General features: G+C 34.3%; 1 protein-coding gene across 1 annotated transcript; it reads left to right on the forward strand.

Annotated features, from left to right (window-relative positions):
• Positions 1–4809: 4809 nt before the first annotated feature.
• On the forward strand, positions 4810–9365 carry LOC120196489 (putative WEB family protein At4g17210). The gene is made up of 3 exons (XM_039198295.1): positions 4810–5017; positions 5341–5483; positions 7979–9365. The coding sequence occupies exons 2-3, from the start codon at positions 5382–5384 to the stop codon at positions 9347–9349; spliced, it is 1473 nt and encodes a 490-aa protein (XP_039054226.1). The 5' UTR covers positions 4810–5017; positions 5341–5381; the 3' UTR covers positions 9350–9365.
• Positions 9366–18564: the final 9199 nt, after the last annotated feature.

The following is an 18564-nucleotide window of genomic DNA, read 5'->3' on the forward strand; positions in this document are numbered from 1 at the left end:
TTGTTCAGCAATAATAAGGGTAGTGGGATTACCACGAGTCCACATGAACCACCCTTTATGGGGTCTACTAACAATTAGACCATTCCGATCTAACACATCTCGAAATTCGTCAAGATGGGCCCTATATTTACGACGCCCCCTTGTTTTTCAGAGTCAGATAAGACTTCGTTAAAATCACCCCCATCAACCAAGGTAAAAGAGAAGATTGTCCAAGATTATAATTTAAATTCTAAGTTTCGCTTTTTAAATTGGCATTGGCATGTCCATAAATTCCAGTGAATCGGAAACAAGAATTTTCTGACTGGATTACAGTATCAATATGATGCAATGAGTAAGATAAAATTTGAACCTTAATATTATTCATCCAGAAAAGCATAAGTCCAGTACAATCATCTGAATTATCAACAGTAAAACAAATCGTCTGAGAGAATGAACTGTCGCAGCATTAACCAAGTCACGACAGTTCCAACATAAAAGATTCATGAAATTCGGCGAGGTTGTTCCACAGCCTCCGCCAATATCTTTTTCTGTTTTCCAGGTGCCCCAACTCCAGTATCTGAAGTAGAAGACACCTTGGATTGTTTCGAGTGAGTAGAATGAACTCCTTCGTGCTTTCCTTATAATTTCCGCTTAGAGGATTTCCCTCCAGAATCATCATCACCATCAGTGCCGCGTTTAGCCATCTCCTTTTTGGAAAGCGTCCCAAGAGTTTCTTGAGACTCGGCAAACAATTTCCTTGCAACCGAGTTTGGTTTTTTAGGTGTCTTAGAGAGAACCTTTTGGCCGTCCGGATCAATAGCTCTAGCTGTTGGAAGCACCGTAGGTGCAAGTGCAGCCGCAGGGAGTGCCACCACAGCCGCATGAGGTTCGGCAAGTTGCTGTCCATCCAGCGCAGCTCCTGGCTCCCATGCAGTAGCAGTGGGCGGGGTATCAACCAAGAAAGAATTGGCTAGTGCGCGCGCGGACACATCTGCCGCAACGGCATCCAAGTCATCGAGCGATAAGGCTTCCTCTTCCGTAGTCCCCGGTTCTACCACAGCAGCTTGCGGTAAAGGGGTCTCATGGATACCCGACTCAGGTTCGGGCTCACTTATGATATCCATTAACTCCTCGAATGTGTTACTGTCCTCTTCACCCATATGAGCATCATTGACATTAGCAGCCGTATCTTGCATGCCGGTTACAATTTCATCCTTAGTGCGATTATGTGATGGTGATGATTTCCCAGCCGCAGCAGCATATTCAATAGCCCGCCTTGGACGGGGCAATGGCCGAGGGGTCTGCGACACTACCTTCAACCGATCTCCTTAAGGGAGTTTAGAAGGTTGATCCCCAGTTTTCAACCGACAAAACTGCATCTTATGGCCAATAAGACCACAGATTGCAAAAGTTAGGGAGGCGCTCGTACTTTAGCAGACATACCCTTGGCTTTCCACCTTTCGCATTCCTCATCATAACACAGTGCCTTAGTGGATTTGTAATATCAATAGCCACACGAATACGCAAAAAGGTACCATGATATGAAAATTAAAAAGCATGTTTAATTATATGAAAACAAATATTTTCAATAAGAAAATGAAACACGATAATGCCAAAGAGAGCATTAGAAGACAGGAACCGTTGTTGTGGTTGTTGTTGGATGAGGCAGGGCCGATTTTCTAGCTGGTATGTGTAGTTGGATTTCTGGTTCAGTGAAGGTTGTTTGTTGCTGCGGTGATTGGTTTGAAGGAAGTTTATCATGTTTTGGTTTGACGACTCGGTATTAAATGTCGTTTTGGTGGTTCTAAGCTGATGTGTTTGCTGCTTCGTGTAATGGAGTTTTGTTTGTTTGTTTTCTGTCTCTGTGTGCTGGTATGAATTTTTGGTGTGCTGGTTTGAATGTTTGTGTGCTTATCTCGATAGTTCTGGGGCTACTGGTGTGTTGGAAGAGCCCATTGCTGCCCTTATGCTTAGCACTGGAATGGCCTAATCTTGTTCACGATATTGGTCCTTGAAGTTCTAGTGATAGTGATGTTCTAATGTGTTTAAAGTTTAGTGTCCATAATTGCTGTTGGAGCAAGTATGTTTAGACGATCTTTTCGACGACGGCAATGTTGAACTCTTTTTCTTTGGAATAGGTTAGGAGTTTTTTAACCAGGTACATGTCGTTGTCCCGTTTTGTATGTGTTGTTTTAATAAATCATACAAATATTACCCTTTTAAATAAATTAAAGGTACAAAAATTTAAATTTATTTATTTATTTTCAGAATTTTAAAAACTTTTTCAACCTCAAGTTTTTTTTACCTCAATATCAATTAAACTCACTATCACTACAAAGCAAGGATTTAAATTACGAAATGTTCTACGGCGCACGTCACATACCATAATATACCATTAAAGTGACATGCCGAAACAAACCACAAGCAAATTTGTCCTTATTATATAAATATTAAAAAGTATAAGGATTTATTTAAAATTAATCATTTATTAGAAATTAATTATAATTTTAATAGAATTATAATTAAATTATATTTTTTAGGATAAACTATATGTTTGGTACCTAAACTATCACTTTTGTTCCGATTTAGTACCTAAAGTTTTATTTTTTTTTTCAAAATCATACTTAACGTTTATTTTTTGTTTCATTTTAGTACCATGCAGTTAAAAAGTTAACGGCACCGCTAACGTTGATATATTTTTATTTAGGTAAATTACATTATTCATCACTCAACTATCTTTTCACTTCTATTTTGGTCACTGAAATTTAAAAAAATTCAATTTAATCATTAAACTTTTATATTACTTGTATTTTGATCTCTCTTTGATGACATGGATTGTTTTATTATTATTTTTAGTATGACATGACAAACTTATTATTATTAATGTCACATAAAATTTAAAATCAAAATCAAAATCCTTAATCTTAATCCTAATTCTCCAAACCCCAATGACGAACTAAACCCATCATTGACTTCATCTTTATGAAATAAAGAATACCCAAAAACCCAAACTAGCCCTTGTTTCTCCTTTCATTTTCTTCTCTTCCTTGCATGAGGCAGTGCTACGATTGAGTGAAACTACACAAAAAAAATAAAAATATAACGTTACAGTCCATACATATCTTCATCAAGTTCTCGTTTTTTTTTTGTTCTTTTCATTTTGATTTTATGATTAGGCACATGAAAGTAAAAAGGAGGTAATGATGCTTTGTTTGGTTGGTGATCTAGTGAAATGTGTTATCTTTGAAAAATGAGGGAAAGTGCAAGAAAATAAGTATAAACAGGAACCTAGATTTTTTTTTGTTTTGTTTTGTTTTTGTTTCATACTTCTTTTCTCTTCTTTATTCTAGTTTTACTTTTTCTGAAACTGCAATATTTTAAGAGGAAATGAGAAAGAATGGATGGAAACTTCCTTCTCATCCACTTCATGTGCTTTCCCTTTTATTATTGTTTTTGTTTTTATATAAAAAACATTTTGAGCTTTTTTTGTTTCAATTATGAGTATTGAGCAATGTTTACATTTTTCTTAATTTGTCTTTGTGAATGTGATGATGGTCGATGTATCTTGACACTTAAATTTGTTTCTCTGTGTTCATTTGTTTCTCTGTGTTCATTTGTTTCCGGTTCGAAAATGATTTTTCAAGGGATTCTTATGTGATGGTCGGAGGGCTTGGATTGATGATTTGGGTTTGGGGATTAAGGGTTAAATTAAAATTATAAATTTTTATTTTTAGTTTAAAACTTATTAGATATTAAATATTGATTAATTTATCATGTCATACTAATAATAATAATAATAATATAGTTCGAGAGAATCGAAATAGAAGCAATTCAAAAGTTTAATGATTAAATTCAAAAATTTTAATCTTTAATGATCAAAATAAGAGTGAAAAGATAGTTGAGTGATGAACTATATAGTTTACCCAAATAAAAAAATACCACGTCGTCAGATGTTCCATTAACTTTTTAACGATATGGTATTAAAATAAAATAAAAGTAAGCGTTATGTATGATTTTGAAAAAATTGAAAGTTGAGGTACTAAAACAAAACAAAAGTAATAATTTAGGTACTAAACGTGTAGTTTACGCAGTTTTTTATTAAAAATAGCAGAAGCAGTTGATTTTCTGACGAACTGAAGCGTTGGATGTTGTAGCAATTGATTTTCCACGGCGAGTGAAGGTGGTCGTTAGCAATGATTAATGCTGATGACTAGTTCTAACTTATATAACTTAAAAATATTAATTATAAACAAATTAAATTACTTAAATTAATTATTATTTTAAAAAATATAATTTATTTATAATTCTATTAAAATTATAATTAAATTTTAATAAATGATTAATTTTAAATAAATCCTTCCTTTTTTTAATATTTACGTAAGACAAAATTTGCTTGTGATATGTTTCGCTATGTCGTTTTAGTGGTGTGTTGCAATATGTGACTTGCACTGTAGATTTATCCTTTAAATTACAATTGCGATCGTATTTTCGGTTACATTACGTTTATCGTGATTGTAGATATAACTGACACAATTACGATTATTGTGAGTATCACAGTCGTGACTTTTTTCTAAAAAACAATTTATAAAAAAAGTTGATTAAAAAAATTAAAATAGTGAAATAACGGTCTGCTATTACCGTGATTAACTACTACCCGTTAATTTGCGGCCATGATCCATTACTATCGGTATGATTCTGCTTCACACCATTATATTCAACGATAGTAATTTCGTACGCAATGACCACTATTTTGCTATTAGACCGTTATTTAAATCCAGAGTGACCGGGAATTTCCCCCCAAAAATGGATTTTCAGGGGGGAAAAAAGTAGGGTTATGTGGATCCCGATTTGTCGATGGTTACAAGAAAGCTCGAGAATTCATCGATATCGCAACATTGTAAACCGTATCAACTGAGACAAAAATCGCCGGCTTTGTTTTCGCCGTCACAATGATTTCTTCTAAGAAAGTCCTCCACTCTTTTCAAAACCATTCTTCCCTTGGGCGTTTCCTTTACAAATCAGTTTCCACTATTCCCTGGTATTTCCCTTTTCCAATGCTTTTCTAATTAGAAATTGTTGGGAAAGTCTCTACTTCTTTTGTGGATTTTCTTTTAAAGAATTGCAATTCAGATTGTCTATGCTTTTGATCCATTTTCCTTGTGAAATTTGCATACGAATTAATGAATTTGATCCAAACTATACTTCTGTAAATGGATCCATATACTTTATCTACTGCTTTGGTATCTGTGAATCGATGCATACAAGTATTTGTTGGATTTCGTATTTGATATCATACCGCAATCTTCAATTTGTTGGATTCGGATTTCTTGCAGACCCCTTTCAATGTTTTATGGTCTATAGTTTTTTGCTGGGAACAGTTGTTTGGGCATTTTGGAGAGCAAATGGGTGAGATTGATACCAAACCTATTGAACCTGTTCAAGTTGCAATATCTTTATTTGGCCATAAAAGTAGCCACTTGAGATACCGATCGAGCGGCAGCCATGTAAGTTTTGAATGGTTATTATTATGTATTATTTTAATAATTAATTAAATATGATTTTAATATAATTTTTTAATTAAATTTATTTAATTAGTAAATATTTAGGGTAAAGTACACAAATGGTCCACGACTATAGGATGACGATTTATCTAGTCTCCTAACTATTAAAAGTTACAAAATGATCTCCAACTGTATTTTTTTGAGTCCCTCGACTATTAAAAGTTATAAAATGGTCACATGACTATTCACATATTTTAAATTCGTCATTTTTCATTAAACAATTTATGACAATTTGAGCTGGACGTTAATTTGTTGATTGAGAAATGATAGTCGTTTGAGATTTTAAAATCATATTTTATTATATCACAGTTAGCAGGTTAATGTCCAACTCAGATTGTCGTAAATTTTTTAACAGAAAAGGACTAGTTTTGAACATATGAATAATAGAGTGACCATTTTGTAACTTTTAATAGTCAGGGGACTCAACAAAGTAATGCTCTATAATCAAAGGACCGTTTCGTAACTTTTAATAGTCAAAGGACTCAACAAAATAGAAACCTATAGTCGATGGACCATTTGTGTATTTTACCCAAATATTTAATTAGTTGAAAAGTATTATGGAATAAAGTTTTTTATCATTAAATATTTCACTCTATAAATATATAATATGTCTTAATTTCAGAAGTATCGGAGAGACAAATATGATTAGGATATAATATTTATGCGATCTCTTTTTAATAATTGAGTTGTGTAGGATGTAGAAACTAGAAAGTGCTTGGTAAAACACCGGATAAAGAGGAATTCAATATATTTGAACACTAAGAAACATAGAAACAAGATTTGTTTCGAGTTTAGGGATTGATGTTTAATTTTTTTTTGAAATCTTTATATTTTATAATTAATATTTCTTTAATTTGTGGAGGTATATAATCATAATCAAACAATACTAAATATTATTTTTGTGTAGAATTTATTTCATGGTGATCTTACAATGATTATCTTCGCATTTATAAATCTTTAACGAATGGTAAAATGGTTATAGATTAGAACTCGTGATGATATAGTAATACGTAGTTGTTCAGTTTTAAAAGAATTTATTGATGTGGCATGAGTTAGCAAGATTAGAAATACGCAATAAGAGTTTTGTTGTAATAAGTTTTCAATTGTGAAGGAATAATTTTTAATTAATCTAACGATGCTTCAACAAATATTTGATTTACGTAAAAGTTAAAGTTATTAAAGAGTAATGCTCTAACGAAATTTGTGACAATGTGAGATTTTTTATGTATTTAATCAAATTTTAATTAGTAATCAAGTTAGATTTGGGCACAACATTAAGTTTATTTAATAAAAAATAATTATATTAGATAAAAAGTCGTATGAAATAAAATTTTTTGATGAATAAATATCTGACTTTATAAATATAGAGTAATTTTAACATTTAGAAATATGAGAGCGATGTACTAATTATAACTGTTCGAGAGATTAATTTTGAAAGGATGTAGTAAGAGCTTGGTTGAACATAAAGTTTATGGACAAAAGTGAATTTCATGTCTTTAAACGCCATGGAGCATATAAATGGTATTTGTTTTAGGTTCAACGTTTTGTGTTCTGTTTTACCGGATGTTTGAGCTCTTTGTAATTTTTATGTTTTATAGTGTTTCTCTCTCTCATCATCATTTGAGGTAAGCAATCATGGTTGAACCACATTAATTGTGTGCGACTCATTACCAGAATTATTTTTTCGCTTACAAAATTCTAACTAGTGTACCAAAATTATGGTTTGAGACTCGTGATGATAAGATCATAAGTAGTTATTAATTATGTTAGTAAAATTAGATACATGCAAAAAGATCTTACAGTAAGGACAGAGGAAATAATTTTCAATCGATACAACAATGCTTCATCAAATATTTAATTTACATAAAAATTAAAATTGTTAAAAACTTAAAGGACAATGTTCTGACGAAATTTATTTTAAGGAAAGATGTTTTATATGGATTCAAATTATAATTGATAATTAAGTTGGATTTAGATATAATATTAAATTTATTTAATATCAAAGTATTTATATTAGTTAAGAAGTATTATGGAATAAGGTTACTTTGTGATCCAATATTTGCTTGTCTAAATATAGATTAAGCTTTAGCCTTTAAAATGACGAGAGAGATGCAATTCTTAAGAAATTAGTTTTGTAGGGATGCATGAAAAGTTTAATAAAACATTGGGTTAATGGATAAAAAAGAATATAGAAATGAGATATGATTTGATCACATGATCTAGTTTTTGATTTTATTGGATATTTGAACATTTTGTAATCATTATTTATTTTTATAATGAATTTGTTTTCATCCGTGAAGGTATAATTTAAATTATATAAAAATTTAAATGAGCCCTCCGATCTATTTCTATCTACAGTTAAAGTTCGAGTGAACTTAGAGATAAGAAAATATTTAAATTATATGCGAATTCTTATATGTTTCCTTTTCTTTTGTCAGTCAGATGTGGAAAAAGAGAAAGGGGTTGAAGGCATAGAAAAGGACTCTGCGTACATGGAGGTTCTTCGTCAACTGGAACACTACAAGAAAACAACACAGCAACTTTCTGTACTACTAAAGAACTCCGAGATTGAGAGGGACAGATATATACAGGAACGCAATGAAGTCAAGGATCGGATCGACGAACTCGAATCGAAGATGAAAGGGATGGTAGATCAGTTGTCCGAATCGGTGAAGATCCGCGAGCAGCTTTCGTGTGTTTTAATGGAGCTGAAGATTACACAAGCTGATATAGTTAATATGGAATCTCAACTTGCTGCTGCAAAAGACTTAGAGCTCAAGGCAATTACACAAGCAGAAATGATGGAAACCTCTGCTAAAATGGAGAAGGAAAGGTCTCAAGAGCTTTTAGGCCGCATTGCGGAGGTTCACGATGCGACTCATATTTCGAAGCTTGCTGCTACGAAAGCTGAAGATGAGAAGTGCAGGATTGTATGTGAGAAAGATGCTGAAATGGAGGCATTCAAGGCAACGGTATTTCAAGCACAAGAAGAGATGGAAGATCTGAGAAAACAGTTGGGAACGATACAAGAACTCGAGAATCAGCTCGTAGCGAAGAGCGCGTATATCGGTTCATTGCAGGCAAAATTGGAGCAGGTAACTAATGTGCTTGGTTCAACGGAGAATGGAATTGATCTGAACCAAATATCGCATGACTTGGAGTTCAAGAAAAGAAAGATATCGGATCAAGCGTTTTACATCGCAGAGTTGGAAACGGAACTTAAACGATTAGAACTTGAACTTGAAAATGCTAAGCAAGAGGCAAAGAACCTGAACTGTAATGTTGAAGCTCTAAAAAGTGATTTAGAGAAGCTACAGATTGAGACGGATGAAGTTAGGAGAAGAGAAAAGGATGATCAAGTTGAAATTTCACACATTGAAGAGCAAAGAGATAAGTGTGTTGATCACATAACGATTTCAATCGAAGAGTACAACTCTTTGATTCGAAAAGCTAAGAAGTCAGATGAAACTTCAAGGTCTACGGCAGATGATTTCAATAAGTTAACCACAGAGTCGGCAAGCATGAATGAAGTTGAGGCTTTGAAGAAGGAACTGAAAGTTGCAATGACGAAAATCGGGTTGTTCTGGAACCGGGCAGAGCAAGCGGCTACAAGGGCGGAGGCAGCGGAGAAAGCCAGAGCAACAGCAGAGGATCAGCTGAGGAAGTGGCAAGAACAGAAGCAAAGAAGAAAAGCTGCTTTAACTGCCTTAAGGGAGGAGTCTGCATCCAAACAATTCAGTCCTTCCACCATTGAAAAGTTACCTACAAACCATCAGCCATTGGGTCAAGTTCTTAACCTTAAATTCTAGTCTATGAATTTTTTACAGAAATTTCTGAGGACTGAAATTGTCATATTGGTCTATAATGGTGAATGTGTTGTGTTATGATGCTTGTATCTGTTTTTCTAATTGCTAACAAAACTTTCAACTTTTAACTTGGTTTAAAATTAATGCATGATTTGATCCTACACTATACTATTTTCTCAATTTGATTCTTCTACTTTTTCGTCCAAATAAAGACCTAATTTTATTATTTTTCTCATATTAGCCCATACTGTTACTAATATCATAAAAATTGTTCACACGTTGTGTAACATCCTCAATACCGGGTTAGTGACTAAATTGGAAAGTTTCAGATTTTGGTGATTAAAATAGAATGAATGAATAGTATAAAGATTTATATGTAAATAATTGTGTAGGATTGAATTGAAAGGAAGAAGGAATGGAAGGGAAAAAGAGCCATTTGCAAGGAAAATTAATTAAAGAAGGGATAAGGATATATATGAGTACAAGTGGGATGAAAAGAAGAGAACACCAAAGCCTTCCAGAGTTATCTTCTTCTTCTTTCTTCCATGTACGTGTGAACCAAAGCAAAGGTAAGATTTCTGATTATTGAGTTTCTTGTTAAATTTAATATTGGGTTTTGATTATTAGATGATAACTAAGCTTAAGGAAAGCTTAAGTTATCTTAACATCAAAGGATGATTGAGTTAGGAGAGATTTAAGATTTGAAGTTCTTAAATGAAATCTTGGAATAGAGTTCATAACTAGAATTGAAAGTTATATTTGACTTGTCATCAATCTAGTTAAGATATACGAAGTGTTAAAAACGGAATTCAAACATGTTGATTTATTAATGTAATTCTTGAATTACATATGAAGGATAGGATTTGAAGGTTTAAGATGAAATAAATGAGTATAAATTGGTTTAAGGATGTGTACTAGAGTTAAGAATGAAAAAGGGGATTAAACATGAAGGATTTAATCCAAATGAATGAACTTTCGGGTTCAAAAAGAGGATTCCGGGCAGAGTGCACCGATGCACATTCATGGTGCATCGATGCATCAAGGTTAAAACCCAGAAATTGTATGAATGTGCATCGATGCATTGGTAGTGCATCGATGCACTCTTTTAAAATAAAAACATCGAATGCAATTGGTGCATCGATGCATAAGGAGTGCATCGATGCATCCCAGTAATAATACTATATCGAATACCTTTTATGCACCGATGCATCAGTAGTGCATCGATGCATACCTTCATTAAAAGATGAAATTGACTTTTCTCTTAGTCTAAAGAGTGAATCATTAGAGTATATTAGTTATAATACTGATATAGATCCATGTGCGATTATGTAGATACTAAAAGTAAGCTTATTCCGGAACGATCAAAGGATTAGAATTTAATCAAAGCAAAGCTAAGGTGAGTGCATACTATATGTATATTATAATGGAATAAGACTTGTGATAAGTCTAATCCCTATGTTGATTTTTATAATACAGTAGTTGTGAACATGCATACATGATAATTATTGTGATACATGCATAAGATATATATATGTTCATGTGATATGATATGTGATATGACATGTGATATGAGAACATGATATGAAGTGATATGAGATACATGATCACAAGAGAAATGATATGAGTACATGAACATATGAAATATAAGAATAATGCCCATAGTATACGATATGAGAATTATAGGTGTAATTGGCATGCCAAGAGTCGAGGGTATAATAGTCCTTCGGGACGTAGTCCTTCGGGATGTAGGAGTCCTATGGGACGAATACTGAACTAAGGTTCGGTGCCCCATGAGGGAATAGATACGAGCTGTGGTGACAGCATTAGTGAACAACCTCAATGCACTCACATACCTCTAATCTCAATAATATACATGGGCTATGCAATTGAAATACCGATTTACAGTGAAAGTGATACAAGAAGGTAAGTTTCGTATGTGCATTTTATGTTATCGTGCGATAGATACATGCATATTGAAATGTCATGATCCAATTGTAAGTATGAACATTCATAAGTTATTGTTGCATATTCATTTATTACCTCACCAAGAATCAGGAAAAGTGGAAATAGAAGTAGCACGGACAACAATACTATTAAGAGATCAGATCAGAAGTAATTGACAAAGTATGTACTTGGTTATGTATAGAGTGTTGGCATGTAATAAGTGTTAATTACAAATATTCTGATCGATTTTGTATTTTACGATCTTATATAAATTAAAGTATTTTGTTTTAATGAAAGTTTTAAAAATTCCCGGGATTTTCTTTAAGAGTCAAAGTTTGAAAAGTCAATGTTACACCTCAGACTTGTATTCGGGTCGGATATGAGTTAAGGGTGTTACATTTAATGGTATCAGAGCTACGGTTTAGTCGATTCTCGGCATAAACCGAAGTCTAGAGTATCTTATAAGGTATACATGCCAACAAAATAGTGGAAACTCCTGATCTAATGGAATAGTAAGTATGTTGTTTTGCTAATAGAACTATATGGTTGTATTTTTATAGATGTCCGGACAAAGTAGATATAGAAATGAAGTGGGAGATGATAGACCCGCTGAAAGCAGTAATTCACCTGCCCTGGCCAGGCAGAGTGAATAACAGACATCCTCTGGAATGCCTGTCAATGATCAAGATATATTCTTTATAACGTTAGATGCGGTATTGACGCGTTTCCAACCTCCTGTTACTTCAACTCCAAAAATGAATGTTGCGAAAGAGTTAAAGGGATTAGGAGCTCTAGAGTTTAAAGGGGAAGCCAATGAAGGTCCTGTTATTGCGGACCTTTATCTTAATGACATGAAAGTCATGCTTACGGGACTTCATTGTTCCGATGCTGAGAAGCTGGATGGAGTAATTTCCTTGTTGAGAGGACAAGCAAGGATCTGGTGGACCAATGTTTCATTGAGGATATCTAATGCCCAAGTAACTTGGTCATTATTTTTAGAAGAATTCAAGCATAAGTACATTAGAGATCAATTTGTTCGTCAAATGAAGCAAGAGTTCATAAATTTGAAGCAATGGAATCACACTGTGTATGAGTACGAGTGTGAATTCAATAAATTGAGCCGCTTTACTGTCGAGCTAGTTCCTACTGAAAAGGATGCTTGTGAGTGGTTCGTAGAGGGTTTACATCCTCGGTTAAAGGAAATGTTGATTGTCTTGAATTTATCATCATTTCAAGAAGTAGTTAACCGTGCCAAGGCTCTGGAAAGAGCTCAGAACGAGAGGTTTGAAAATTCAAGAGCTCAGACAGTCAAAAGAACGGGTGTTTCTTCAAGTTCCGCACCATTAAAAAGGGGAAACGATGCTGGTTTTCGACCCCAGGTTAGATCAGAATCAATGGCATCCTCTGCTAGAGGAACAAATCAAATGAGAGGTAGACAAACTCAGTCAGTGGAATCTGGAGCTGGGAGAACTAATCAGAGTCAAGCCAGACAATTCCCACATTGTGGAAAGAATCATTTAGGGGTATATCGAATGATTTCTGGAGTCTGCTTTAGATGTGGAGACGCCGGACATTTCGTTCAAGATTGTCTAATGTCAACCAGTGAATCTGTACAGCCAGAGAGGTCTGTTTCTGTAACCCAGAGGGGAAGACGTAGAGGCAGAGGAAGAAGTCAGTCAGAATCTTCTGCTCAACAGGAGATACACTCCACTGCTCGAGTGTACAACCTCAAGACCAATGATGATTGTGATGACCCAGATATTATAACAGGTACCTTTCTATTGTTTGACAAAGGTGTTATTGTATTGATTGATCCAGGGTCTACATATTCATATATTACTAGTACGTTAGTAAGAGAATTGAACATTCCTTTAGAAACTACTAGTAATGAAGTAATAATGACGAATCCACTAGGGCACAGTGCTCAGGTAAATATGGTGAGCTGAGGGTGTCCCATACGGATTCAGGGAATTGAATTTCCTGCTAATCTGATGGAATTACCTTTTAACGAATTCGAAGTGATACTGGGGATGGATTGGTTATATCGTTATTACGCTGATGTCGACTGTAGATTGAAAAGAGTGACATTGAGAAGTTCCGAAGGAATAAAAGTTATTGTATTTAGTGAAAGATGGAATCCATTAGCAAGTGTGATTTCAGTGATGAATGCAAAGAAGTTACTGCTACAGGGATGTCAAGGATTTATTTCTAATGTACGGGATGTTAGAACCAAAGAGAAAGGGATTTAAGAGATTCCTATAGTCAGAGAGTTTCTCGATGTATTTCCTGCAGAGTTGCTAGGTTTACCTCCTGACAGAGAGGTAGAATTCCAGATTGAGATAATACCAGGAACAACGCCCATTGCAATGGCACCATACAGAATGACTCCAAAGGAATTACAAGAATTAAAGATTCAATTAAAGGAGTTATTGGACAAAGGGTTTATTAGACCAAGTGTATCACCTTGGGGAGCTCCAGTTCTATTTGTTAAGAAGAAAGATGGATCAATGCGTCTTTGTATCGATTACAGATAACTCAACAAAGTGACCATCAAGAACAAGTATCCACTTCCCCGAATCGACGATTTATTTGATCAATTAAAGGAAGCTTCAGTGTTCTCAAAAATTGATCTACGTTCGGGTTATCATCAATTAAAGATTCAAGAAAAAGACATTTCAAAAACGACGTTTAGAACAAGATATGGTCATTATGAATTTATCGTGATGCCGTTTGGAGTTACGAATACACCAGCTGCTTTTATGGATTTAATGAACATAATTTTCCAACCGTATTTGGATCAGTTTGCTGTGGTGTTTATTGATGATATTTTAATATATTCAAAGTCAGAAGAAGAGCATAGTTCACACTTACAGATTGTTTTACAGATTTTACGAGATAAGAAGCTTTATGCTAAATTCTCTAAATGTGAATTCTGGTTGAATGAAGTGGCATTCCTTGGACATGTAATTTCTGCAGAAGGAGTTCGAGTGGATCCCCAAAAGATTAAAGCTATTCTGGAGTGGAAAGTTCCAAAGAATGTATCGGAAGTTAGAAGTTTTCTGGGGTTAGCTGGTTATTATCGAAGGTTTGTTAAAAACTTTTCGATTATAGCATTACCCATGACTAAACTGTTGAAAAAGGAAGTAAAATTTGTTTGGACTCAAGAATGTCAAGAGAGTTTTGAAAAGTTAAAGAAGATTCTTACAGAAGCTCTAGTGTTAGTTCAACCCGAGTCTGGAAAGAACTTTATAGTGTATAGTGATGCGTCTCATAGTGGTTTGGGATGCGTATTAATGCAAGAAGGCAAAGTGGTAGCCTATGCTTCGAGACAACTAAAACCGCACGAGAAAATTATCCAACACACGACCTAGAGATGGCGGCAGTAGTGTTTGCTTTAAAGATCTGGCGTCACTACTTGTATGGTGAAAAGTGCTACTTGTATACGGATCATAAGAGCTTAAAATACTTGATGACTCAGAAAGAGTTGAATTTAAGACAAAGAAGATGGGTGGAATTTCTCAAGGATTATGATGTGGTGATTGATTTCCATCCTGGAAAGGCAAATGTGGTAGCTGATGATTTGAGTCGAAAGACGTTTGCAGCTTTGCGAACTCTTGATGCTAGATTATCGTTAAGAGAAGATGGTGCAATTTGTGCAGAATTGACAGTCAAGCCCGTTTGGCTAAATCGAATTAAAGAATTGCAAGTTAAAGATGAAAAGTGTTTAAAGAGGATACAACAGATAAAGAATGGAGAGGGTACGGATTATGAGATTAAGTCTGATGAGAACTTGTATTATCAAGAAAGATTAGTAACTCCGGATGATGATGAATTAAAGAATGATTTGTTAACGGAAGCTCATTGTAGTCCATTGACAATACATCCGGGAGGGAACAAAATGTATATGGATCTTAAGAGTCGATATTGGTGGCCGGGAATGAAGAAAGACATTTCGAAATTTGTATCAAAGTGTTTGACTTGTCAACAAGTCAAAGCTGAACATCAAGTTTCGTCAGGATTGTTACAACCAATTTCAATTCCTCAATGGAAATGGGAAAACATAACGATGGATTTTGTGACGGGTTTGCCTTTAACTCTGAACAAAAAGGATTCAATCTGGGTAATCGTGGATAGATTGACTAAGTCAGCCCATTTTATTCCAGTACGAACTGATTTCTCCATGGATAGGTATGCTGAATTGTATATTAGAGAGATTATACGGTTGCATGGTGTACCTATTTCCATAGTTTCTGATCGGGATCCTAGATTCACATCACGGTTTTGGAAGTCATTACATAGAGCATTGGGAACTCGGTTAAACTTCAGTACAGCATTTCATCCTCAAACCGATGGTCAATCCGAGCGAACTATTCAAATTCTGGAGGATATGCTAAGAGCTTGTGTTATTGAATACAAAGGATCGTGGGAAACGTATTTACCACTTGCTGAATTAGCGTACAACAATAGTTATCAGTCAAGCATCAAAATGGCTCCCTATGAAGCTCTATACGGAAGAAGATGTCGTACTCCCTTGAACTGGTATGAACTTAAGGATCAAGAAGTTATTGGTCCTGAGTTGAATCAGAATACAGAAGAGAAAGTTCAAGTAATTCAAAATAATCTGAAAGCTACAACTGATAGACAGAAATTGTATACTGATTTAAAAAGGAAAGAAATTGAATTTCAAGTCAGAGATAAAGTGTTCTTGAAAGTGTCTCCGTGGAAGAAAATATTGAGGTTTGGACGTAAAGGAAAGTTGAGTCCTCGGTTCATTGGACCGTATGAGATTACTAAGAGGGTAGGATCAGTAGCATATCAGTTATTTTTGCCACCTGAAATGGAAAAGATACACAATGTTTTTCATGTCTTAATGCTTAGGAAATATAGATCTGATCCATCTCACATTGTGACTCCTGAAGAAATTGAAGTCCGACCAGATTTAACTTATGAGGAAGAATCTGTTCAAATATTAGCTCACGAAGTTAAACAACTAAGGAACAAGACTATTCCATTGGTTAAGGTCTTGTGGAGGAATCACAAAGTAGAGAAAGCAACATGGGAACGTGAAGAGGACATGAGGATTAAGTACCCCTACCTCTTTGCATAATGAAAATTCGAGGATGAATTTTCTTAAGGGGGAGAGTTGTAACATCCTCAATACCGGGTTAGTGACTAAATTGGAAAGTTTCAGATTTTGGTGATTAAAATAGAATGAATGAATAGTAAAAAGATTTATATGTAAATGATTATGTAGGATTGAATTGAAAGGAAGAAGGAATGAAAGGGCAAAAGAGCCATTTGCAAGGAAAATTAATTAAAGAAGGGATAAGGATATATATGAGTACAAGTGGGATGAAAAGAAGAGAACACCAAAGCCTTCCAGAGTTATCTTCTTCTTCTTTCTTCCTTGTACGTGTGAACCAAAGCAAAGGTAAGATTTCTGATTATTGAGTTTCTTGTTAAATTTAATATTGGGTTTTGATTATTAGATGATAACTAAGCTTAAGGAAAGCTTAAGTTATCTTAACATCAAAGGATGATTGAGTTAGGAGAGATTTAAGATTTGAAGTTCTTAAATGAAATCTTGGAATAGAGTTCATAACTAGAATTGAAAGTTATATTTGACTTGTCATCAATCTAGTTAAGATATACAAAGTGTTAAAAACGGAATTCAAACATGTTGATTTATTAATGTAATTCTTGAATTACATATTAAGGATAGGATTTGAAGGTTTAAGATGAAATAAATGAGTATAAATTGGTTTAAGGATGTGTACTAGAGTTAAGAATGAAAAAGGGGATTAAACATGAAGGATTTAATCCAAATGAATGAACTTTCGGGTTCAAAAAGAGGATTTTGGGAGTGCACCGATGCACATTCATGGTGCATCGATGCATCAAGGTTAAAACCCAAAAATTGTATGAATGTGCATCGATGCATTGGTAGTGCATCGATGCACTCTTTTAAAATAAAAACATCGAATGCAATTGGTGCATCGATGCATAAGGAGTGCATCGATGCATCCCAGCAATAATACTACATCGAATACCTTTTATGCACCGATGCATCAGTAGTGCATCGATGCATACCTTCATTAAAAGATGAAATTGACTTTTCGCTTAGTCTAAAGAGTGAATCATTAGAGTATATTAGTTATAATACTGATATAGATCCATGTGCGATTATGTAGATACTAAAAGTAAGCTTATTCCGGAACGATCAAAGAATTAGAATCGAATCAAAGCAAAGCTAAGGTGAGTGCATACTATATGTATATTATAATGGAATAAGACTTGTGATAAGTCTAATCCCTATGTTGATTTTTATAATACAGTAGTTGTGAACATGCATACATGATAATTATTGTGATACATGCATAAGATATATATATATGTTCATGTGATATGATATGTGATATGACCTGTGATATGAGAACATGATATGAAGTGATATGAGATACATGATCACAAGAGAAATGATATGAGTACATGAACATATGAAATATAAGAATAATGCCCATAGTATACGATATGAGAATTATAGGTGTAATTGACATGCCAAGAGTCGAGGGTATAATAGTCCTTCGGGATGTAGTCCTTCGGGATGTAGGAGTCCTACGGGATGAATATTGAACTAAGGTTCGGTGCCCCATGAGGGAATAGATACGAGCTGTGGTGACAGCATTAGTGGACAACCTCAATGCACTCACATACCTCTAATCTCAATAATATATATGGGCTATTCAATTGAAATACCGATTTACAGTGAAAGTGATACAAGAAGGTAAGTTTCGTATGTGCATTATATGTTATCGTGCGATAGATACATGCATATTGAAATGTCATGATCCAATTGTAAGTATGAACATTCATAAGTTATTGTTGCATATTCATTTATTGCCTCACTAAGTCTATGACTTAGCGTGTAAGTGATTTACACGTAGGTACCAAGAATCAGGAAAAGTGGAAATAGAAGTAGCACGGACAACAATAATACTAAGAGATCAGATCAGAAGTAATTGACAAAGTATGTACTTGGTTATGTATAGAGTGTTGGCATGTAATAAGTGTTAATTACAAATACTCTGATCGATTTTGTATTTTATGGTCTTATGTAAATTAAAGTATTTCGTTTTAATGAAAGTTTTAAAAATTCCCGGATTTTCTTTAAGAGTCAAAGTTTGAAAAGTCAATGTGACACCTCAGACTTGTATTCGGGTCGGATATGAGTTAAGGGTGTTACACGTTGAATATGTCTACATGTCTAAAGAATA

This window comes from Hibiscus syriacus, unplaced genomic scaffold (assembly GCF_006381635.1).
Source record: "Hibiscus syriacus cultivar Baekdansim isolate YM2019G1 unplaced genomic scaffold, ASM638163v2 tig00117034_pilon, whole genome shotgun sequence".
In the NCBI taxonomy this organism is placed as follows: Eukaryota; Viridiplantae; Streptophyta; class Magnoliopsida; order Malvales; family Malvaceae; genus Hibiscus; species Hibiscus syriacus.